The sequence below is a fragment of the Phyllobates terribilis genome, unplaced genomic scaffold, assembly GCF_046119375.1.
Source record: "Phyllobates terribilis strain yellow unplaced genomic scaffold, ASM4611937v1 Scaffold_11__3_contigs__length_659146591, whole genome shotgun sequence".
Taxonomy (NCBI): Eukaryota; Metazoa; Chordata; class Amphibia; order Anura; family Dendrobatidae; genus Phyllobates; species Phyllobates terribilis.
Window position 1 is genome coordinate 524,066,847 of NW_027362771.1, and position 23,892 is coordinate 524,090,738.

The following is a 23,892-nucleotide window of genomic DNA, read 5'->3' on the forward strand; positions in this document are numbered from 1 at the left end:
GCTTCCAGCGCAGTCTGCAAAGGCTTCCCGGGTGTTGCCATGACGACCCGATGTCGTCATGACAACATCCGGGTCACCAGAGAGCAGGAAGATTGCTTGGACATGCGCAGTGCATCTCCAAGCAATCTTCACACTGTGCACTTCTGACAGCCTTCATGGCATAGGGATGGTGCTCCATTCCTGTGCCATGCAGGCGATCAGAAAAAAAAAAGTGAAAGTCCCAGAGTGGGACAAAGTAATAAAGTGTATAAACTGTGTGAAAGTGGAAAAAAAAAAAAAAAAAAAATGTGCAAAAATATTATAAAAAAATAAAAAAAATAATACACCAAAAATAAAAATATAATGTACCCATCAATAAATATTATTATAAAAAAAATAAAAAAAAAACAATAAAAGTACACATATTTGGTATCGCCGCGTCCGGAACAACCTGACCTATAAAACTGTCCCACTAGTTAACCCCTTCAGTGAACACGGTAAAAAAAAAAAAAAAAAAAACAAGCAAAAAACAATCCTTTATCACCATACCGCCAAACAAAAAGTGGAATAACACGCGATCAAAAAGACGCATATAAATAAAAATGATACCGCTGAAAACGTCATCTCGTCCCGCAAAAAACAAGCCGCCATATAGCTCCATCAGCCGAAAAATAAAAAAGTTATAGCTCTCAGAATAAAGCGATACTAAAAAATATTTTTTTCTATAAAATAGCTTTTATTGTGTATAAGCGCCAAAACATAGAAAAATTATACAAATGTGGTACCGCTGTAAACGTACTGACCCAAAGAGTAAAGCTGCCTCATAAATTTTACCACACGCGGAACAGAATAAAAAAAAAAAAAAAAAAACAATTCCTGAATTGTTGGTTTTTGTTTATTCTGCCTCCCAAAAATCGGAATAGAAAGCGATCAAAAAATGTCACGTGCCTGAAAATGGCACCAATAACAACGTCAAGTCATCCCGCAAAAAACGAGCCGTCACATGACTGTCTGCCAAAATTTGGAAAAATTATAGCTCTCAAAATATGGCGATGCAAAAACTAGATTTTACAAAAAATGCGTCTTTTAGTGTGTGACAGCTGTCAGTCATAAAAACCCCATATGATTCTGGCATTGCTGTAATCACACCGACCCGAAGAATAAAGTCGTCTAATCACTTATACCGCACAAGGAACGGCGTCAAAAATAAACTCTTGAGTTAGGATTGGGCTAGGGTTAGGGCTGGGTTTGGGGCTAGGGTTGTGCTGGGGCTAGGGTTGTGCTGGGGCTAGGGTTGTGCTGGGGCTAGGGTTGTGCTGGGGCTAGGGTTGTGCTAGGGTTAGGGCTGGGGTTGGGATTTTTTTCAAAAGTAAGAAAAAAAGATGACGATATGGCGACTAGTGTTGAGAGCAAGTGCTCGCTACTTGAGTTTGCATCGGGTGCTCTGGTATGCATTTAGTATCGTGGGTATTTGAGTGACATGCTCGAGTCTCTGCCCCATATGCTTCGCGGCCAAAAAACTTTACGGGGATTGCCTGCCATGCACGAGCGATCCCCGCATGTTTTTTTTTGGGTGTCTAATAACCGTGAAACATGCGGAGCAGGGACTCGAGCATGTCACTCGAGCACACGCTGTACATGGTGCATACCTGAGTACCCGATGCAAACTCAAGTAGCGAGCACTTGCGCTCAAGAATAATGAAAACTTATTCAATATGATGACCTAATGTAAACAAATAATGTGCCGTACCTCTGGGTTCAAAATGTTCACTATACACCTTAATAAAATCTTTGAGGGGTATAGTTTCCAAAATGGGGACACTTGTGGGGGAGCTCCACTGTTTAGGCACATCACGGGCTCTCCAAACGCGACATGGTGTCCGCTAACAAATTGAATGGAAAATCGGCTCAAATTGTTAGCGGACGCCATGTTGCGTTTGGAGAGCCCCTGTGTGTCCAAACATTGGAGCTCCCCCACAAGTGACCCCATTTTGGAAACTAGACCCCCCAAGGCACCTATCTAGATGCATAGTGAGCACTTAGAACCCCCAGGTGCTTCACAAATTGATTCGTAAAAATGAAAAAGTGAAAATAAAACACTTTTTCATTTTTATGAATCAATTTGTGAAGCACCTGGGGTTCCAAGTGCTCACTATGAATCTAGATAGGTGCCTTGGGGGGTCTAGTTTCCAAAATGGGGTCACTTGTGGGGGAGCTCCAATGTTTGGGCACACAGGGACTCTCTAAATGCAACATGGTATCCGCTAACAAATTGAATGGAAAATCGGCTCAAATTGTTAGCGGACACCACATTGCGTTTGGAGAGCCCCTCTGTGCCCAAACTTTGGAGCTCCCCCACAAGTGACCCCATTTTGGAAACTAGACCCCCCAAGGCACCTTTCTAGATGCATAGTGAGCACTTGGAACCTCCAGGTGCTTCACAAATTGATTCGTAAAAATGAAAAAGTGAAAAAAAAAACACTTTTTCATTTTTATGAATCAATTTGTGAAGCACCTGGGGTTCCAAGTGCTCACTATGAATCTAGATAGGTGCCTTGGGGGGTCTAGTTTCCAAAATGGGGTCACTTGTGGGGGAGCTCCAATGTTTGAGCACACAGGGACTCTCCAAATGCAACATGATATCCGCTAACAAATTGTCGGCTCAAATTGTTAGCGGATATCATGTTGCATTTGGAGAGTCCCTGTGTGCCCAAACATTGGAGCTCCTCCACAAGTGACCCCATTTTGGAAACTAGACCCCCCAAGGCACCTATCTAGATGCATAGTGAGCACTTGGAACCCCTAGGTGCTTCACAAATTAATTCGTAAAAATGAAAAAGTGTTTTTTTTTTCACTTTTTCATTATTACGAATCAATTTGTGAAGCACCTGGGGGTTCCAAGTGCTCACTATGCATCTAGAAAGGTGCCTTGGGGGGTCTAGTTTCCAAAATGGGGTCACTTGTGGGGGAGCTCCAAAGTTTGGGCACAGAGGGGCTCTCCAAACGCAATGTGGCGTCCGCTAACAATTTGAGCCGATTTTCCATTCAATTTGTTAGCGGATACCATGTTGCATTTAGAGAGTCCCTGTGTGCCCAAACATTGGAGCTCCCCCACAAGTGACCCCATTTTGGAAACTAGACCCCCCAAGGCACCTATCTAGATGCATAGTGAGCACTTGGAACCCCTAGGTGCTTCACAAATTGATTCGTAAAAATGAAAAAGTGTTTTTTTTTTCACTTTTTCATTATTACGAATCAATTTGTGAAGCACCTGGGGGTTCCAAGTGCTCACTATGCATCTAGAAAGGTGCCTTGGGGGGTCTAGTTTCCAAAATGGGGTCACTTGTGGGGGAGCTCCAAAGTTTGGGCACAGAGAAGCTCTCCAAACGCAATGTGGTGTCCGCTAACAATTTGAGCCGATTTTCCATTCAATTTGTTAGCGGATACCATGTTGCATTTAGAGAGTCCCTGTGTGCCCAAACATTGGAGCTCTCCCACAAGTGACCCCATTTTGGAAACTAGACCCCCCAAGGCACCTATCTAGATGCATAGTGAGCAGTTGGAACCCCCAGGTGCTTCACAAATTGATTCATAAAAATGAAAAAGTGTTTTTTTTTTCACTTTTTCATTGTTACGAATCAATTTGTGAAGCACCTGGGGGTTCCAAGTGCTCACTATGCATCTAGATAGGTGCCTTGGGGGGTCTAGTTTCCAAAATGGGGTCACTTGTGGGGGAGCTCCAATGTTTGGGCACACAGCAGCTCTCCAAACGCAACATGGTGTCGCTAACAATTTGAGCCAATTTTGCGTTAAATTTGTTAGCGGACACCATGTTGCATTTAGAGAGCCGCTGTGTGCCCAAATATTGGAGCTCCCCCACAAGTGACCCCATTTTGGAAACTAGACCACCCAAGGCACCTATCTAGATGCATACTGAGCACTTGGAACCCTCAGGTGCTTCACAAATTGATTCATACAAATGAAAAAGTGTTTTTTTTTTCACTTTTTCATTGTTACGAATCAATTTGTGAAGCACCTGGGGGTTCCAAGTGCTCACTATGCATCTAGATAGGTGCCTTGGGGGGTCTAGTTTCCAAAATGGGGTCACTTGTGGGGGAGCTCCAATGTTTGGGCACACAGGGACTCTCTAAATGCAACATGGTGTCCTCTAACAAATTTAACGGAAAATCGGCTCAAATTGTTAGCGACACCATGTTGCGTTTGGAGAGCCGCTGTGTGCCCAAACATTGGAGCTCCCCCACAAGTTACCCCATTTTGGAAACTAGACCCCCCAAGGCACCTATCTAGATGCATTGTGAGCACTTGGAACACTCAGGTGCTTCACAAATTGATTCATAAAAATGAAAAAGTGTTTTTTTTTTCACTTTTTCATTGTTACGAATCAATTTGTGAAGCACCTGGGGGTTCCAAGTGCTCACTATGCATCTAGATAGGTGCCTTGGGGGGTCTAGTTTCCAAAATGGGGTCACTTGTGGGGGAGCTCCAATGTTTGGGCACACAGGGACTCTCTAAATGCAACATGGTGTCCTCTAACAAATTTAACGGAAAATCGGCTCAAATTGTTAGCGACACCATGTTGCGTTTGGAGAGCCGCTGTGTGCCCAAACATTGGAGCTCCCCCACAAGTTACCCCATTTTGGAAACTAGACCCCCCAAGGCACCTATCTAGATGCATTGTGAGCACTTGGAACACTCAGGTGCTTCACAAATTGATTCATAAAAATGAAAAAGTGTTTTTTTTTTCACTTTTTCATTGTTACGAATCAATTTGTGAAGCACCTGGGGGTTCCAAGTGCTCACTATGCATCTAGAAAGGTGCCTTGGGGGGTCTAGTTTCCAAAATGGGGTCACTTGTGGGGGAGCTCCAAAGTTTGGGCACACATGGGCTCTCCAAACACAACATGGCGTCCGCTAATTATTCAAGCAAATTTTACAATCAAAAAGTCAAATAGCGCTCCTTCCCTTCCGAGCCCTGCCGTGCGCCCAAACAGTATTTTTTCCCCAAATATTGGGTATCTGCGTGCCCAGGGGAAATTGCACAACAAATTTTGGGGTCCATTTTTTCTTGTTACCCCTGTGAAAATAAAAAAAATTGGGTCTAAATTAACATTTTTGTGAAAAAAGTTAAATGTTCATTTTTTTCTTCCACATTCAAAAAATTCCTGTGAAGCACCTGAAGGGTTAATAAAGTTCTTGAATGTGGTTTTGAGCACCTTGAGGGGTGCAGTTTTTAGAATGGTGTCACTTTTGGGTATTTTCTGTCATAAAGACCTCTCAAAGTGACTTCAAATGTGATGTGGTCCCTAAAAAAATGGTTTTGTAAATTTTGTTGGAAAAATGAGAAATCGCTGGTCAACTTTTAACCCTTATAGCTCCCTAACAAAAAAAAATTTTGGTTCCAAAATTGTGCTGATGTAAAGTAGACATGTGGGAAATGTTATTTATTAACTCTTTTGTGTGACATATCGCTCTGATTTCAGGGCTTAAAAATTCAAATTTTGAAAATTGCAAAATTTTCAAAATTTTCGCCAAATTTCCGTTTTTTTCACAAATAAACGCAAGTGATATCGAAGAAATTTTTCCACAATCATGAAGTACAATATGTCACGAAAAAACAATCTCAGAATCAGGGGGATCCGTTGAAGCGTTCGAGAGTAATTACCTCATAAAGTGACAGTGGTCAGAATTGTAAAAATTGGCCCGGTCATTAACGTGCAAACCACCCGCGGGGCTTAAGGGGTTAATGAGAAAAAAAATGAATTTTTTAAAATGTACCAAATGGCTGCAATGAAACAAAGAGTGAAAAATTTAAAGGGGTCTGAATACTTTCCGTACCCACTGTAGGTCAGGAGTGTGCTACTATTTCATTGTCTACGAAATGGTCAGAGATAGCAGAGCGCTGTACTAAGCCATCCTAGACTTGTACTAGGCATGTTTGACCATCACTCCATTTAATAGTGTCATTCCCATTCAGGATCCATCAAGACCCCAGCCATTGGACCCCTAAATATTAAATACTTTTCCTACGGTTGTATCCTATAGTTATTAGAGTGGACTTAACCCTTTAAGCTCCTTACATTTTGTATGCCTCTGGAGGACTGAAGCCTCTGGAGCCCTGAAGATAGTGTTTTCTTATGTCTTACCTGGAGATGTATGAATGAAGTCAATTACACTATGTCAGGTGGGCTATGCCATAGACCTATAAATCAGCGTTTTAGGCTATTGTCCATTATGACAGTGATAAATGCCTTCAGGTGAAATGAATACAGTGCAATCAGGAGATATAGACTATTGTTACAAACATTTGTCAGGATCCTTAATATAACAAAGGAGGAACACCAAAAAAAAACATGCTAAGATTATATGAGTGTAGACGGATATCTTATAAAAATGGACTCAAAATCACTGTATAGGAAAGGAGTCATCTGAAAATGAATGACCTATTGATAAAATCAAGTTTTATTGTTACATTTATTCATTCCATTTTTTTCATTTTCCATATCATTATGTATGTAAACAAAAGCAGAAATCAATTAATTTGTCCACTAATCCTAATCCCTTTCACAAATCTCATTATCATTGCAACAGGATTACATTGACAGATAACACGTAGACAATACAGGATCCACCATTCACAATGACCTTTGCCCAGATGAAAGTGTGCCTAGAAAAAAATCAGGCCATTTTATTGCTGCCTATGTCTACGTAGCTGCTGAAAAGAACAGGAAGTATGAGCCCAATATTAGGACTGGTGGCTAATGTGAAAATTGCTACATTTCTACTATTTTTTATATACCAGTCACATTGAAAATAAAAAAAAAAGATTTTTGCATTAGCTTGCAGTAGTCTAATTGAATATTCATTAAAGTGTTCCCTATACATAACAGTAAGATGTAACAGAGGTGAGTTGGTTGTTTGTTTTTCTGTCCACCATAGTAACTCAAGACAGTAAGGACCTATTCACATGATCGTGTCAGTAGATGAGATATCACTCGGACTGAACAGTGACATATTAAAGTCATTCAACCAATTCATGTAAGCACCATGCAGAATTTTGGTCTGATTTTTGGATGAGTCTACTCCAGGGGTGGGCAATTAATTTTCCCAAGGGGCCACATGAGAGACCATGACTGTTGTGGATGACCGAACCAATAGGCTGAAATTAATTCTGCTCCATAGTAATGTTACAGTTAATGTAAAATAATTATAATTGATATGTTATATCACTTAATATTCAGCAGAAGTAAGTATGCTGACATCCCCCTATATACCGTATGAACTCACATACATCCCCCTATATACCATAAGAGCCCATACACAGATCCCTGTATAACGTAAGAGCCCACATACAACCTCCTATATACAGCATGAGTCCCCACATAGCCTCCTATATATGCGATGAGCTCCCATGTAGCCTTTTATATACAGCATGAACCCCCACGTAGCCTCCTATATAAAGTATAAACCCCCACGTAGCCGCCCATATACTGTATGAGTCCCCACATAGCCTCCTATATACAGTATGAGTCCCCACATAGCCTCCTATATACAGTATGAGCCCACACATAGCCTCCTATATAAAGTATAAACCCCCATGTAGCCGCCTATATACAGTATGAGTCCCCACATAGCCTCCTATATACAGTATGACACCACACGTAGCCTCCTATACACAGTATGAGCCCCCATGTAGCTTCCTATATACAGTATGAGCCCCCATGTAGCCTCCTATATACAGTATGAGCTCCCACATAGCCTCCTATATACAGTATGAGCCCCCACAAAGCCACCTATATATAGTATGAGCCCCCATGTTGCCTCCTATATACAGTATGAGCCCCATGAAGCTTCCTATATACAGTATGAGCCCCCACGTAGCCTCCTATATACAGTATGAGCTCCCACATATCCTTCTATATACAGTGTGAGCCCCGCAAAGCCTCCTATATACAGTATGAGCCCCCATGTAGCCTCCTATATACAGTATGAGCCCCATGAAGCTTCCTATATATAGTATGCTGTCTCACACTATGATTGGTGGAAGAAGGAGCGAAGGGTCCCTCCTCCACCAATGTATTCACCGCTACCTGCATCCCGAGGGTCTGGAGAGTGGTGACAGCTGTGGCGGATGAATGGTGGGGGAAAGCAGGTTGAGGCCCGTGGGCCACTGTTTCAGCACTTTGGCTTTCTCGGGTCACACTTTGCACAGGTCTGGTCTACCCCATTCACATCAAAGGGTCTGCGAAAACAGAAAGCATGCGGGCACAAAACTAATTCAACTCGGTTGTAAAATCGCCCGTTCTTCACTTTCATAGTTCTAGTGCAGCCTTAGAATATCAATCACATCAACAATTCATGACAAACTCAGTTCTGCTACATCAATGTTGTATTAGTTGGAAGATTATTACTTTCTTATTTGTATCCCATTGACAACTGTTGTGATTTATATTTTAGAATTACTGCGTTCACTTTTCAGAAACTCCTCAACTTTGGAAACTTCTCAGGTAAGTAAACCATTGGGTAACTCGACAAATTAATTACAATAAACTCCAGAAAATGGGTGTGAATTGTAGTTGAAATTTTACTTCTGGTCAAAGCTAGAGAAGATTTCACTTTGTAGCACATGAACAAAGATGCACAAAAGATGTGGATCCCAGAAAAGAATGTTTGCATTCAGATCTACACTGACTAAAGGTTCCTATTAAATGACAGTAAGCAGAGATCTTGAAAACCGTGAGAATTACCTGGAGCTAATTACAGAAAGTATCACACACCCATCACCATATCAGTATGTTGCCAAAACATATTTTGAATACATGGAGTCATGGACTTTATGTTTTTTCCTTGCATCAACTAGATGTTAGAAGAAACATAAATTATCTAAATGATCCTATCGGCTGACATTTCTCTTGATCGAGGCTTATGAGGTTATTGAAGATGGATTTATTAATGAATTTAATAGGAGCTGTATAACCTGCTCTCAGTTAGCTCCCTCTAGGCGCGGCTGCAGCCACCCAGAATTTTATTTAAAGAGGACCTCTCACCAGATCAGAAGTGGCCAGTTTTTGCTCTAACTTTATTCCCACTGATCCCCCATGGAGGCAGTTTTTTGTTTTGTTTTTGTTAGATATGTGATTTATAAATCTAGTACAAATTTTTCTGGTCTTTACCAAGGGGGTGTAGCTCACAGGCTGATTAATCCTAAAGACATGCCCTCAGAGAATCCTGTGAGAACCTCCCCATTGGTAAAAACCAGAAAAAGGACCACTAAATAAAAAGGCCCCATATGGTGGATTTAAAAAAAATGGCACATTTAAGGGAGAAGTGGAAATGAAGTAAGCGCAAAAACTGCCCACTTTTGACCTGGTGACAGGTCTTCTTTTAAGAGATAGTCCCACCTCACAAAGCAATTCCATATTGCAAGGATTTGTTATCATTTTTTGACCATGTGGGTTTCACCTGTGGCTCTTTTTGGTGATCTAACTGGATCACTTGGATATGCTCACTAAAAAGAGCCGGCTCTTTTGGATCCTAAATGGATTGCTACTATATATGTTCACCATAGGTGAACACACATTTAAGATGAAATTATGGCAGCCAAAACCCTACCCATCCGTGGCTTGGGTGGGTTTCGACCACCAAAAACAGTCGTATTATGCTCAGTGAGAGCCATTCAGAGGATTTAGTGACTCTTACTTGGGTGCCGGCTCTCGACCTTCCCATCAGGGACGGCTCCTTGTCCCGAATTGGTTACGAACGACCCATAACTAGTATCCCCCTGTCTAGAGAGGCCTCAACTAGCTGGCTAGGTGGTGCCACCATGCATGAATAAAAATGAAGGTTCTTCTTCATTCTCAGGATCAGTCAGGTTTCAAGAGATCACCCCCCTCAACAATCATGAGGCAATGCCATATTCACGTAATAAGATGGTAATACCGTTTTAACGCTTTGGACTTCTTTTCCAAGAGGAGCTGCATTGTTCTTGTACTGTATTCTGAGGAATTGGCCCAAGGGTCATGGAAAGGGAGACAAATGTCGCCAAATCATGGCCAGAACAAGGGCACAGTTGAGCTTTGTGTATTATATACTATGAAATTGATTATTATTCTGTTTCTTTTATCTTTCAACATCACTAATAGGTTCATTTGTTTTTCATTGCAGATTGTGAAGTATGAAGCGGGCTATGTGACCTGTGCCATCATCACCATCCTTTTCTTTATTTTCATGCTGGTGTTTGGGTTAACATTCTGCATATTCCAGCATCGTGGAAGAACGGTCCTACCGTGTGAAGGAGGTGTCTGCCAGCCGACCCCCATATTCGTTCTCCTGCTGTGCACGTTCTGCTTATTGTTGTAAGTTATCTATTATGTAATGTCCTAGATAAATATTATATATGGTAATCCATAGCTGCCAGACCAGAGCAGTGTGAATCCCCTTAATACCTGCTGCATCCTTGGCGCTTCTTCTGATTAGCAGACCCCTGTGCCATCATGCATGCGTCACACTATAAACATAATGACTCCATGGGGCCTACTAATCAGAAGAAGGGCTGGAATTGCAGGGGGTTCTCAGTGCTCTCAGATTGCCAACGTAGCCGCTGGGCCAGGATTGTGCAAATCTCCATATATAAGGCCTTTTTTCACCATAAATTCTACTGTGTTCTACTAAATTCGCTGTATGATTAGTTTAGGCTTGCTTATGACTAAGTGCAAAAAGTAAATAGTTACATAACATATTCAGTTCTGAAACTTCGGGTTGCACCAAAATATTGCGACAAAAGCAATTTACACCAGAATTCTATCAAAATTGCTTAGATGAATTGGGTCCTATGTGTAAGAAATCATAGTAAAAAAATAAAATAAGCTTTGTTGGCTTATTCAAGCCCCTGCCGATCCAGCGCCACTTCTCCAGTGTTCTCTGTTGGTTCTGCATTGATTAAGTCACCTACATCATTCCCATGACTGCTGTAGGAAATGACTGGCCTCAGTGGTGATGCTGGTATGTATAGCATGTGACGACTAAGGCCAGTAGTTGGCTGCAGTGGTCAGGCGAACGATGAACATGATGTCATTACCACAGGTACCACAATAGTAGTTTCACTGTAATGGCATGGGACTGAATAAAATAACAAGTAATGCTTACTTTATTATTTTATATTACAGATGTAGAAAGGTTATCATGACTCACAAATGACCATCCTGAGAACTTGTCACATTTACCTTACTGTACTTGAGGATAACGTAACATTGTGTAAAGCGACCAAGAGCGGTAGCTGCGGACGAGCTGCTGCTTCATGTTGCCCTGGCACTTTACAGGAAAATCGTGTCCCAGTCCCAATGTGCTGTCAGGTGTGGGTGAATCACATTCATTTGTAGGCTGCAGACCTCTGCTGTCTCAAGATCTCCATCTCCCGGAGCCGCAGCACATAACTCAGGGGACACCCAGTTTGTTTCAACATACAGAAGCTTACTGGACAGTTCAACTTCATCAGATTGTAACATGCAGAATCGGGCGTAACACTTCTCATTTCTTGTTTCATTAAAACAGCACATTTTCAGCATTACTATCCATCCCTCCTGGACTATCCCTACATTTAGTGGCTCTGTCAGCCCCATGGATTTCCCGTCCAGTTCTGCAGTACACCTGGGATCCGTTACCTTCTCTTCACGTGGTTCCAAGTCTATCTTCCCCTGTATGCCAGAGGATAAGGCACTCTTCATAGTACCTGTATCGAGCCATGAGTTCTGGACGTGGCAGGAATGTCCACAAGGGATCCAAGTAAAGCCTCCCACTGCCCCGAACAATAGATCCATACTTCTGCTATCAGCCCACTGCAACTTGAACGTGACCTTGGTTAACGAACTTCCCTATCTGACTCCTATCTGAAAGCAATCTCTTTTTACTGGGGATAGCTCCTCCCACTATGGGCTAGTCCCAAACTTTAACTATGTCTGTCCCTAAGTCTACAGCTGACAGATCTACTTTTACCAACATTATGCATTGTATTTGTGTGGCACCCCAGGGGTCTGGTTTCCCCTGTAATGCAATGTTATGTCTGAGAGCAGGTGGGAGGTCTCTTGGTCAGGAATCCTATGCATGCCACACCTCCTGCCCAGTCCTGGGAGGGGAAGGACTTCCCCTATATAAACCTGGGGCTGAGGCAGGGTTAGGGAGTTCAGAGGGAGAGTTCAGCCAGGAGGGCTGACAGGGAGCTGTGGCCCCGGCTGGGCCCAGCTCCTGGGCCATGCCAGAAGTAGAGAAGAGAAGCAGCATAGGAAGAAACAACAGGAGCTCTGTGGGAGCAGTGTTACAAGGAGTCAGGGGCTGGCAGCTGCAGAGCTCGCCCTGACTGAGAAGATTTCTTACCGGACCCGGAGTCCGAGGCTGTGGGGACTAACTCCTACCCAGCAGCAGAATCCGTCAGGCAGGGGATTTCAGGTCCTCTGGCCAAGAAACCCGAAGGCACGGTCACACGCATGGGACCAGCACCGCCGTCGTGGAGCGGAAGCTACTAGAAGGCCCCGAGTCACCGGCCATACGGGTGAGCACCACACGGTACACTTAGGGACGTGGGCTACTTATACCCGCCTCTAGCAAGGTAGCCAGAAGAGTACAGTTAGTTTGGGAGGCCTACAACTCCGCCTGGCCAGGGGAGATCCCATCTGCTCAAGGACTGACCAGGCCCCAATCGCTAGCCAGTACTCCGGGAGGGTCTATCTTTATCACCAGTAAAGACCCTGAACTACACCGCATCGTCTCTGAGTGGTTTCTACTACCCCCATCATCCACGTCGGCTGCCCTGAGGCCATACCCCTCCTGTTGGGGGTTTCACCATCTACGCTGCACAATCGTACCACCGGCCTCAGCGGTCTGCCCTGCAGCGGCAGCTCCATAGCTGCATTCAACGGGTGGCGTAGTCGTCCAACATCTACTGCTAATACAGCGCCACTTAGTCTGACTCCCTGGGCACGGACCGGATCACCGCCACGAGACTACAACCCTCAAGAGATCCGGCTCCGGGTAAGCTCCCGCGTGCGCAACGCAGCGCGACACAGGCCCAGGGGCGCGTCATTTGCATGCATCAGAGATATTACCCTTATAATACTTCAAAGTATATCTATCTTACCCTATAGTCACTACCTTACATCCTAAAACCTAACCTATGTCTACTCTATACTTTATGTAAAGTGGCCACGAGTGGTAGTCATGACCGAGTTGCTGTCCAGTTACATTCTGGCACTTTACAAGAAAACAGTGTCCCAGTGTGCTGATAGGTGTGGGGTGCATCATTCTCACTTGTAGGCTGCAGGCCTCCGCTGTCTCCAGGCTTCCGTCCTCAGGAGCCGCCGCACACAATTCAGTGTCACAAAGTTCATTGCAAGAAGCAAACGTTTACTGATCAATTCAAGTTCATGAAGGTGTAACAAGTGGGATATGGCACAGCACTTCACGTTTCTTACTTCCTTAGTACAACGTATCTTCTACCACTCTTTTGTCCTGGACTATCCTTAAGCCCAATGACTTAGTCAGCCTCAGGGATTTTCTGTCCACTTCTGCAGTGCACCCAGGACCAACCCTTCACGTGAGTCCACAACCACCTACCCTGAGGTGTCAGAAGACCAGGCCCTCTCCCTGGTACCTGGCTAGAGCCCTAGTCACCGGACATTGCAGGAATGTCCACAAGGGATGTCAGTATGGCCTCCCACTGCCTCAAACGATTGGCACATGCTGGTCCTAGCAGCCCACAGCACCTAAATTTGAACTTGTCACGGTACTTGCCTATCTGACTCCCTACCAGGAAGTGGCCACTCTTCACTAACACTAGTCCCCACCCACTGTGCTAGTTCTATCCATTAACTATAGCCTATCCTATAGACTAAACCTATTGTCCTCATCTTATGTCCAATGCCATTGCTAAGCAACTTACTTTATGAACAGTGCTTATCTTATCCCTAGTTTAATCCTGTGCTTACCTTGCACTAGGAACTACTCACATTGTACATTAAGGCTATGTACCCACGATGCAGAAATGCTGCGGAGCGTTACTGCATCTCCATGGCAGAAAAACCGCATGCTGATTTTACATGTGTTTTTTCTGCCAGGTAGAAGCGTTTGTGAAGCGTTTTTAGCATGCGATATCGCATGCGGGTTGTCAAGCGCTTTTCCAAGCGATTTTAGCATCACTTGGAAAAGATAACTTGGTCACACTATATAAATCCATGCAACCGGCATGAATTTATGTTGTGTGACCAAGTTACGATGCTGCAAATGCAGCATCAATAGTAAAAAAAAGAATAAAATGTTGAAAAATAAAAAAAAACATTATACTCACCTTCCGATGGCCCCCGGTCTCCTTCTCCAGTGCGTCTGGTGTCTTCGGCTGCTTGTGGTGGTGTAAAAGGACCTTCCATGATGTCATTTAGTCATGTGACAGGTCATGCGACCGCCGACGTCGAGGTCCTTTTATACCACCGCGAGCAGCCGAAGAGCCAGCAGCGCCGCCGGGAGCAGACAGGGGGCTACCAGAAGGTAAGTATATATTTTTTTTATTTTAATTCTTTTTTAACTACAGGTACTATGGTACCCGGGTCTGGAGGAGAGTCTCCTCTTCTCCAGACCCGGTTACCATCTGCACATTGAATCGCATAACATCCGCATGCATACTTGTATGCATGCGGATGTTATGCGGATCAATGCAAGTCAATGGCGGCTATTTCGCCAAATTAATGGTAGTGCTGCAGATTTTTCCGCAATGATAATCCGCAGCGGAAATTTCCTCAGCATGTGCACAGCAGATGCAGATTATCATTGGGAAACATGGCAGACAACTTTACATGCGTTTTTAATGCGTTTTCGTTGCGGAAATGCAGCCGTGGAAATGCATTAAATCCGCATCATGGTCACGCAGCCTAACACTTTAGATTCTTATATGCTGTACATTACAATCATACAATATGAAAGACACACATCACTATTCATATTATATATGAGACCCCATAACACAGTACACATAGTACTTCACATTGTTGTCTTCAGGGGTCGAAACATAGCAGAACAGTGCATCATTATTACATTCCTCCCACCTTTGAACATGGTCATCCTCAACCATTTTGGAACCTGGAAGATAACACACGGCATATAAAATACACATAAAACACATAAAAGCAGTAGTCTCTTGTTCCCAGGCTATCGAGTGTCCATTGCCGGAGAGTGTGCTGACCCTGGAGCCAAAAGAGCTCAAGTTATTGAGCCTGTAGGCCAACATAACAGCCGCCCAGTAGTCCTTGGGGACATACCAAGTCCTTCTCTTGTACAATACTTAAGTCGGTCCTCTTGGTTAGAACTGCAGAACTAATGTTCATCCAAGTCCATGTATAATGTAAAACAATGTCCCTTAGCCCACACAACAACCGCTCCAGCAGTCCAGGAGCACAGTCTCTAGAGATCCCTCATCAGTCCTTTAAGACAAGGGTACAGTTCACACAGTTCTGACGCGGCTCGAACATTAGGTCGTCCATTTCCTCCCCTCCCCCTTTTGCAAACAACAGTTCATTTCAATTGCACAATGCTGCCCTAGTGTCAGGCTTGCAGTCCCTTGGGATAAAGTGTAAGGAAAACAGGAGGCAAAGTTCATGGGGAGATGAGACAGGGTCCATGGGGCAATGTGCATAGTCCATAGAGACAGAAAGGGTTTGAGACCCTTAAACAGTTCACAGTATCTCAATCCAGCTGGTGAATACGCAAATGATGCGCCCTGGGCCTATGTGATGCAGCGTTGCGCATGCAGGGACTACCCGGAGCCGGATCTGATAGGGGTAGTAGTCTCGTGGCGGTGACCCGGTCCGTGCCCAGGGAGTCAGACTAAGTGGCGGTATATTAGCAGTAGATGTAGAACGACTACGCCACCCGTTGAATGCAGCTATGGAGCTGCCGCTGCAGGGCAAACCGCTGAGGCCGGTGGGAGGATGGTGCAGCGTGGATGGTATAACCCCCAACGGGAGGGGTATGGCCTCAGTGCAGCCGACGTGGATGATGGGGGTAGCAGGAATCACTCAGAGACGATACGGTGTAGTTCAGGGTCTTTACTGGTGACAAAGATAGACCCTCCCGGAGTACTGGCTAGCGGTCGGGGCCTGGTCAGTCCTTGAGCAGATGGGATCCACCTTGGCCAGGCGGAGTTGTAGGCCTCCCCAACTAATTGTACTCTTCTGGCTACCTTGCTAGAGGCGGGTAAAGGTAGCCCACGTCCCTGAGTGTACCGTGTGGTGCTCACCCGTATGGCCGGTGACTCGGGGCCTTCTAGTAGCTTCCGCTCCACGACGGCGGTGCTGGTCCCACACGTGTGACCGAGCCTTCGGGTTTCTGGGCCAGAGGACCTGAAATCCCCTGCCGGTCGGTTTCTGCTGCTGGGTAGGAGTTAGTCCCCACAGCCTCGGACTCCGGGTCCGGTAAGAAATCTTCAATCAGGGCGAGCTCTACAGCTTCCAGCCCTGATCTCCTCTTAGCATGACTCCCACAGAGCTCCTGATCTTTCTTTCCTATCACTGCTTCTCTTCTTCTCTCTACTCTTCTTCTCTAACCCTGCCTCAGCCCCAGGTTTATATAGGGGAAGTCCTTCCCCTCCCAGGACTGGGCAGGAGGTGTGGCATGCATAGGATTCCTGACCAAGAGACCTCCCACCTGCTCTCAGACATAACACTGCTGTTACTGTGGAAACCAGACCCCTGGGGTGCCACATTCCCCCCTAGTGAAATTTAGTACTCCGGGACTAAACATATTTTAGAAAAACATAACCAATACAAACAGAAACGGTACAATAGAAAAAAAAACATATTAGAATGGTCACGGCGTGTCCGCAACCGGGTGCAGTTTTTGAAGAAAAGCAAGGTGTCCATTTCACCAAAACAGGGAGACGTAACCAGGTAGGGGTCTGTCCTGCCCCGAGTCCTTAACAGTCTTTAGTCCATTCCTAAGTTACGCTCCAACCAATTGTACAAGGATTCCCGGTAAATCCACCAAGGACTCCTAAAAATAACTAGAAACACATAATTATTTACAAGTAACAGACAGGTGACCACAAATAAAACAATTTAAACACTTCAAATTCTCCAACGTGCGGGTAACTGGCCTTTAGTGGCCCTAGTGGACCTACGGAGCTGACTGTCTGGCCCTGAACTACAGGGTGTAGGAGCTGTCAAGGGTAAACTGGGCAGCTGTCTACAGGCTCTTTGGCTCACTAGGGGTATGGCAGGCTCACTATAAACAGAGGGTTGATCCTCCTGATCTGCTTGTGTGGAGTCTTCTGCCTCCTGGACCGGCTGTTCTTCCAGCTCTACCGGTTGCTCCGTGAGTACTTGGGATGCTGGTTGGAGGAACGTGAGGACGGGTACCACAACTGCACCATTGACTTGAGTCCAGGACCGAGGGAAGTCTCCGAGCACAGTACTAACCACATCTTCCCTTTCCTCTACGGGTCGAGGGTCTTCTTGTTCCTCTTCAGGATTCCGTAGCTGTTCGGGACACTTCTTCAGGTGATCCCGGGATACAATGGTTGTGGTTTCCCCTCCGTCTTTACTGATGGTACAGACCTTCGGGTTGTCGTGGCTTGAGGGCAGTACGATGTACGGGTCCTTCTCCCACTGGTCGTCCAACTTGTGGAGCCGTCTTTTCCTCTTCAAGACCTGCTCTCCGGGTACCAAGGGAACAGCGGGAGCATACTGGTTGTAAGTTTTCTCTTGTCTTTCCCTAGCTAGACAGAGACTTCGCTCCACGCTCTCCTGTACTTTCCGGTACTGCTGCTGCCTCTCTGTGTCCCAGTCTGCTTCCGGTGAAGTGTCCTCGGGTGTCAGGACTCCCATCTCCAGGTCAACAGGTAGCTTACCGGGTCTTGCCCTCATTAGGTAAGCCGGGGTACAGTTGGTGGAACCTACAGGGATGTAGTTGTATAGGTCCACCAGGTCGGGCAGCTTCTCAGGCCACAGACTGCGTTCTTCCAGGGGCAATGTTTTTAGAAGATCTATCACCACCTGGTTCATTTTCTCACAAAGTCCATTAGTTTGCGGATGATAGGGTGTCGTCCTGATCTTCCGGCAGCCATACAGAGTACAGAACTCTTGGAAGACCTCCGCTTCAAAGGCAGGTCCCTGGTCCATCAGCACCTGCTCTGGGTAGCCGTGTGGACGGCAGAAGTGCTGCTGGAAGGCTCTAGCTGCTGTTTGAGCCGTTAAGTCCTTGACGGGGACGACAACCAAGAACCGGGAGTAGTGATCCACGATGGTTAATGCGTAGACGTAGCCACTTCTGCTTGGGGTCAGTTTTACATGATCCAAGGCTACCAGTTCCAACGGCTGCCGGGTGACGATGGACTGAAGGGGGGTCTTCTGGCTGGCACGGTCCTTCCTTCTTAGGTTGCATGGGCCACAGTCTCTGCACCACCTCTCGATGGTTCCTCTCATGCCTACCCAATGGAACCGCCCGCGCAGCAGGAACTCCAGCTTCTTCCATCCGAAGTGCCCAGCCCCGTCGTGGTATGCCTCCATCACCATAGCTGCGTCCCTTCTTGGCACCACTACTTGCCAGATTAGTTCATGCGTCCGGGAGTTAACCATTCTGCGGCACAACTTCCCCTTGTAAAGGAACAGTCGACTCTTCTCTGCCCACAGTTGCTTGGCCTCCTCCGGAGCGTCTGGGTCAAGGCGAGCTTCTGGCTGAGTCAGCATCTCCTTCACCAGCCGGACGGCAGGGTCACTGTCTTGCGTTTCCGCCGAGTTGTAGTGAGGTAAGGGGTTGAATGTAGCGGCTTGCTTACCCCTTACACGGTGGGAATACTGGATAGTCCCATGACGGTGGAACGCAGGGAGTTCGACCTCTTCCAAATCTTCTGAATCCTCACCCTCGTCCGGTAGGTTTGGCATCCTGGACAGGGCGTCCGCGTTGGTATTGGAGCGTCCTGCCCGGTATTTGATTGTAAACTCATAGTTGGACAAGCGGGCCATCCATCTCTGCTCTAGGGCACCGAGTCTTGCAGTGTCCAGGTGTGTCAACGGGTTGTTATCCGTGTACACGGTGAACCGGGAAGAAGCGAGGTAGTGCTTAAAGCGTTCGGTGACTGCCCACACCACTGCCAGGAACTCTAGCTTAAATGAGCTGTAATTCTCAGGATTTCTTTCGGTGGGTCGCAGTTTTCGGCTGGCGTAAGCAATTACCCGTTCTTTCTCCTGCTGGATCTGGGATAGTACGGCTCCTAGCCCGATGTTACTGGCGTCGGTGTAGAGGATAAAGGGTTGGCTATAATCAGGGTACGCCAGGATTTCATCCCCCGTGAGGGCCATCTTCAGCTGGCGGAAGGACTCTTCTTCCAACTTCTCCCATCTGAAGGGCGGCTTCTGGTTCTTGGCCTTCCTGGACTGGCCTATCAGGAGGTCCTGCATAGGAGCTGCCTTTTTGGTGAAACCGGGTATGAACCTTCGGTAGTAGCCTACCAACCCGAGGAACTGCCTCACTTCCTTTACACTGGAGGGGCTTGGCCATTCCTTAATTGCGGTGATCTTATCAGGGTCGGGAGCCACTCCGTCAGCACTCACCACGTGTCCCAGGTACTGCACCTTTGGCTTCAGGAGGTGACACTTGGAGGGTTTCACCTTTAGGCCGTAACTTGCCAGAGCTTCAAACACTTCCGCCAGGTGCTTCAGGTGGCCCTCGTAGGTTTTGGAGTAGACGATGACATCGTCCAGGTATAACAGGACCGTCTCAAAGTTCCGGTGTCCCAGACAGCACTCCATCAATCGCTGGAAGGTTCCTGGTGCGTTGCAGAGTCCAAACGGCATGCAGGTAAACTCACTAAGTCCCATCGGGGTGGTGAATGCGGTCTTTTCCCGATCCGCCTCTGCTACAGGAACCTGCCAGTACCCGCTAGTGAGATCCAAGGTGGAGAAGAAGTTAGCAGATTTTAAAGCAGCCAAAGACTCCTCTATTCTTGGTAAGGGGTACGCATCTTTGTGTGTGATACTGTTTATTTTCCGGTAATCTACACACATTCTCATGGTGTTGTCTTTCTTTTTGACCAAGACTAGTGGAGCTGCCCAGGGGCTACAGCTTTCCCTGATTACCCCAGCCTCCTTCATGTCTCTAAGCATCCCCTTGGCGTGTTGGTAGTGTGCAGGGGGTACGGGTCGATACCTCTCTTTTATGGGAGGATGGTCTCCCGTGGGGATGTGATGTTCTACCCCCTTGACTCGCCCGAAGTCTAACGGGTGTTTACTAAACACTCTCTCGTACTCTTGAACCACCCGGTAGACTCCCTGTTTCTGGTGGGAGGGAGTGGAGTCAGTACCCAAATGTAGTTGCTGACACCAATCCTCCATTTGTTGTTTAGAGCCGTTACCTTCCTCCGGAGAAGATGGAGGCAAGGGTTCTATGGACTGTATAGAATTCTGATTGATGGTATACAATTTGGCTAGCGTGGCATACCGGGGCAGGTACACTTCCCTCTTCCCGATATTTATTATGCGAACGGGCACCCTCCCATGGCGTACATTGACCACCCCCCGTGCTGTCAAAATGGTGGGCCTACTGTCTGAGTAAACTGGTTCTACCATTGCCTGGTAATCTCTACCTCTCAGACCAATAGCCGCCCGGCACCAAATCATCATTTCACTTTTTGGGGGCATGGCAATAGGAAAAGGGTCACACATTCTCACGCTACCAATCTCACCGCTGGAGAGTTCCACCTGTTGCCGTCGCATCAGTGCCCGGATCTCTTTTTGGAGCACTCGCTGCTGGCCGGAGCTGGCGTTCTTGGCAACCTGCTGTAAAATAAAAATCACCTCTGCAAGACAATTTTCAATTACATTAGTTCCTAGAGTTATCTTAGGGTGACTCTCGCGCTTATCAATGTCCACAATGATCAGTCCCTGGGCTGCCAGCTCGACTCTACCGATTTTAATGGTCACCTCTTTAAATCCGATCTGTGGCACGGGTTGACCATTGCTGGCGATGATACTCAAGTCGTCGTCAGGGTAGCGGGTTATATCCGAGTCATTCCAGTACTGCTTGAAGAGCACGTACGGGATGGTGGTGACCTGTGACCCAGTGTCCAGTAGGGCACTCATAGGAATGCCATCCAGTACCACAGGCAAGACTGGACGTCCTCCCACATATTTGTCACGCCAGTTTGATGGGCCTGATGATCTTTTTCCTAGGGGTTGGCCCTCTACCCTAGGTTGTGCCAGTTTAAAGGACAGTACCTTGCCATATGTCCGGGTTGATTGCAGCGGCGGCAGATAGGTTGTCCGTCCTCGTTGTATCGGTCGCTGGGTCTTCCTCTGGCCGGTGGGGTCCTCCTTGGTCGGCGCCACGGGATGTCCTCCGGTCCGGATGCCAGCTGGATCTTCCTTGGAGTAGAAACCTGTAAAGACTGCACAGTTCGGGTTAGCGCAGCAACGCTTTTAGCTAGCTCTTGGACCTGATGGTGCAGGTCGGGAGCCGGGTCATTGTTCAAAGCCTGCGCATCAGCTCCCACAGGCCCTGCCGACAAGGGCGCCGCCTCTTGGTGGTAAGTGGTAGTGGGGCGTCTGTGGGTCACAACGCCACCTGGTGCCGGTTCTCGGAGCACCCGGATGGCTCTGTCCTTGAACTGTGCAAATCCCAGATGAGGGTCCTGTAAGGCCATTGCCCGCAACTGGGTTCGGTGGGCATTGCAATATAAACCCTCTATAAATTGTTCAGTCAACAGCCGGTCCTCGTCTCCCACGCCGTCAGGGTCGGTTTGCTTAATGGCTCTCAGGGCCTCTTGTAGGTTTAGTGCATAGTCCCTTATACTCTCTTGTGCTCGCTGCTTGCACCCGTAGAATCTAAGCTTGATCTCGGCTGAGGTGCGGGTATCAAAGGTATCCTTCAGCCGGGTTAGTATCCCTGCGACAGTCCTTCCCCCAGGTGGCCAGGACTTTACCTCCCTTTGGGCTGCCCCAGTTAATTGGGCCACCAGGATGCTCACTTTTTGCTCTTCTGTGAGGGGGTACACCTGGAAGAGGCTATCCAGCTTTTCTCTAAAGTCATGCAGAGTATGTGACTCCCCTGAGTACTGGGGTAGCCAGGCCGCTCCCGGGATATAGGGCATGGTGAAAGGCATGACTGCAGCAGCGGTGGCGCTGGCGGGGGTTGAGGCAGTGAAGCTCTCCTCCGTATCCGACATCTTCCTCCCCCCTAGTGGACCGTGGCCTACCTTGCGATGATCCTCTTCCGTAGGCCGCGGCTCCGCAGTGGATCGTCAGGGTTGAGGACCTTCCGTCGCGCTCCTGTGACGTCGGCGTCTGCTGGGCTCCTTCCAGGACCTTACGCAACGTCCGGACGTGAGGCGGGGCTTCAGTTCTCGCGCGCTTTCGGAGTCCACGCCCCTCTTCTTCCCGCGCGGCGTCTTCAAGATGGCGTCCAACGGCGGGAAAACTCCACGGATGGCGGGAAGAAGGCAGAAGATGGCGCCGGATGGCGGGAAAACTTCACGGATGGCGGGAAGAAGGTAGAAGATGGCGCCGGATGGCGGGAATCTTCACCACTGGTAAGTTTGAACAGTCTTTTTCAGGCACGCAGTACCCGGTGGTTGCGGGCACGAGATCCTGCCGACTACGCCAAAAGTTGACGCGCCCTGGGCCTATGTGATGCAGCGTTGCGCACGCAGGGACTACCCAGAGCCGGATCTGATAGGGGTAGTAGTCTCGTGGCGGTGACCCGGTCCGTGCCCAGGGAGTCAGACTAAGTGGCGGTATATTAGCAGTAGATGTAGAACGACTACGCCACCCGTTGAATGCAGCTATGGAGCTGCCGCTGCAGGGCAAACCGCTGAGGCCGGTGGGAGGATGGTGCAGCGTGGATGGTATAACCCCCAACGGGAGGGGTATGGCCTCAGTGCAGCCGACGTGGATGATGGGGGTAGCAGGAATCACTCAGAGACGATACGGTGTAGTTCAGGGTCTTTACTGGTGACAAAGATAGACCCTCCCGGAGTACTGGCTAGCGGTCGGGGCCTGGTCAGTCCTTGAGCAGATGGGATCCCCCTTGGCCAGGCGGAGTTGTAGGCCTCCCCAACTAATTGTACTCTTCTGGCTACCTTGCTAGAGGCGGGTAAAGGTAGCCCACGTCCCTGAGTGTACCGTGTGGTGCTCACCCGTATGGCCGGTGACTCGGGGCCTTCTAGTAGCTTCCGCTCGACGACGGCGGTGCTGGTCCCACACGTGTGACCGAGCCTTCGGGTTTCTGGGCCAGAGGACCTGAAATCCCCTGCCGGTCGGTTTCTGCTGCTGGGTAGGAGTTAGTCCCCACAGCCTCGGACTCCGGGTCCGGTAAGAAATCTTCAATCAGGGCGAGCTCTACAGCTTCCAGCCCTGATCTCCTCTTAGCACGACTCCCACAGAGCTCCTGATCTTTATTTCCTATCACTGCTTCTCTTCTTCTCTCTACTCTTCTTCTCTAACCCTGCCTTAGCCCCAGGTCTATATAGGGGAAGTCCTTCCCCTCCCAGGACTGGGCAGGAGGTGTGGCATGCATAGGATTCCTGACCAAGAGACCTCCCACCTGCTCTCAGACATAACACTGCTGTTACTGTGGAAACCAGACCCCTGGGGTGCCACACAAACGTGCATAAAACAAACTGGGACGGGGGAAGAAACACACACCTTCAGCCGTCCAAGCCAACACCTGAGGTTCCTAGTACATTCAGGGCCTCCTGTGCTCTGGAATGCAGAACAGTTCATTTAGTGACTCTCTTTGTGCAACAAGCACAACTGAGCTTGCTGGGTCACCCTTTTAGGTACCACGGCCGTCTTTAGACTCACGTTTCCCTTGCTCCGGACCGCCCAACATAGGTAGTAGAGTGGAGGCCCTGGAATTGTATCACTA

The 23,892-nt window shown here is 47.4% G+C and overlaps 1 protein-coding gene across 5 annotated transcripts in view; it reads left to right on the forward strand.

Moving 5' to 3' along the window:
• Positions 1 to 23,892, forward strand: part of PROM2 (prominin 2) — a 239,050-nt gene that overhangs the window by 997 nt on the left and 214,161 nt on the right. For all 5 annotated transcript variants that reach the window (XM_073653665.1, XM_073653664.1, XM_073653667.1 and 2 more), the window contains exons 2-3: positions 8,455 to 8,504; positions 10,162 to 10,352. In XM_073653665.1, the coding sequence (XP_073509766.1) occupies positions 8,455 to 8,504; positions 10,162 to 10,352 (241 nt within the window). The remainder of the gene's footprint in view (positions 1 to 8,454; positions 8,505 to 10,161; positions 10,353 to 23,892) is intronic.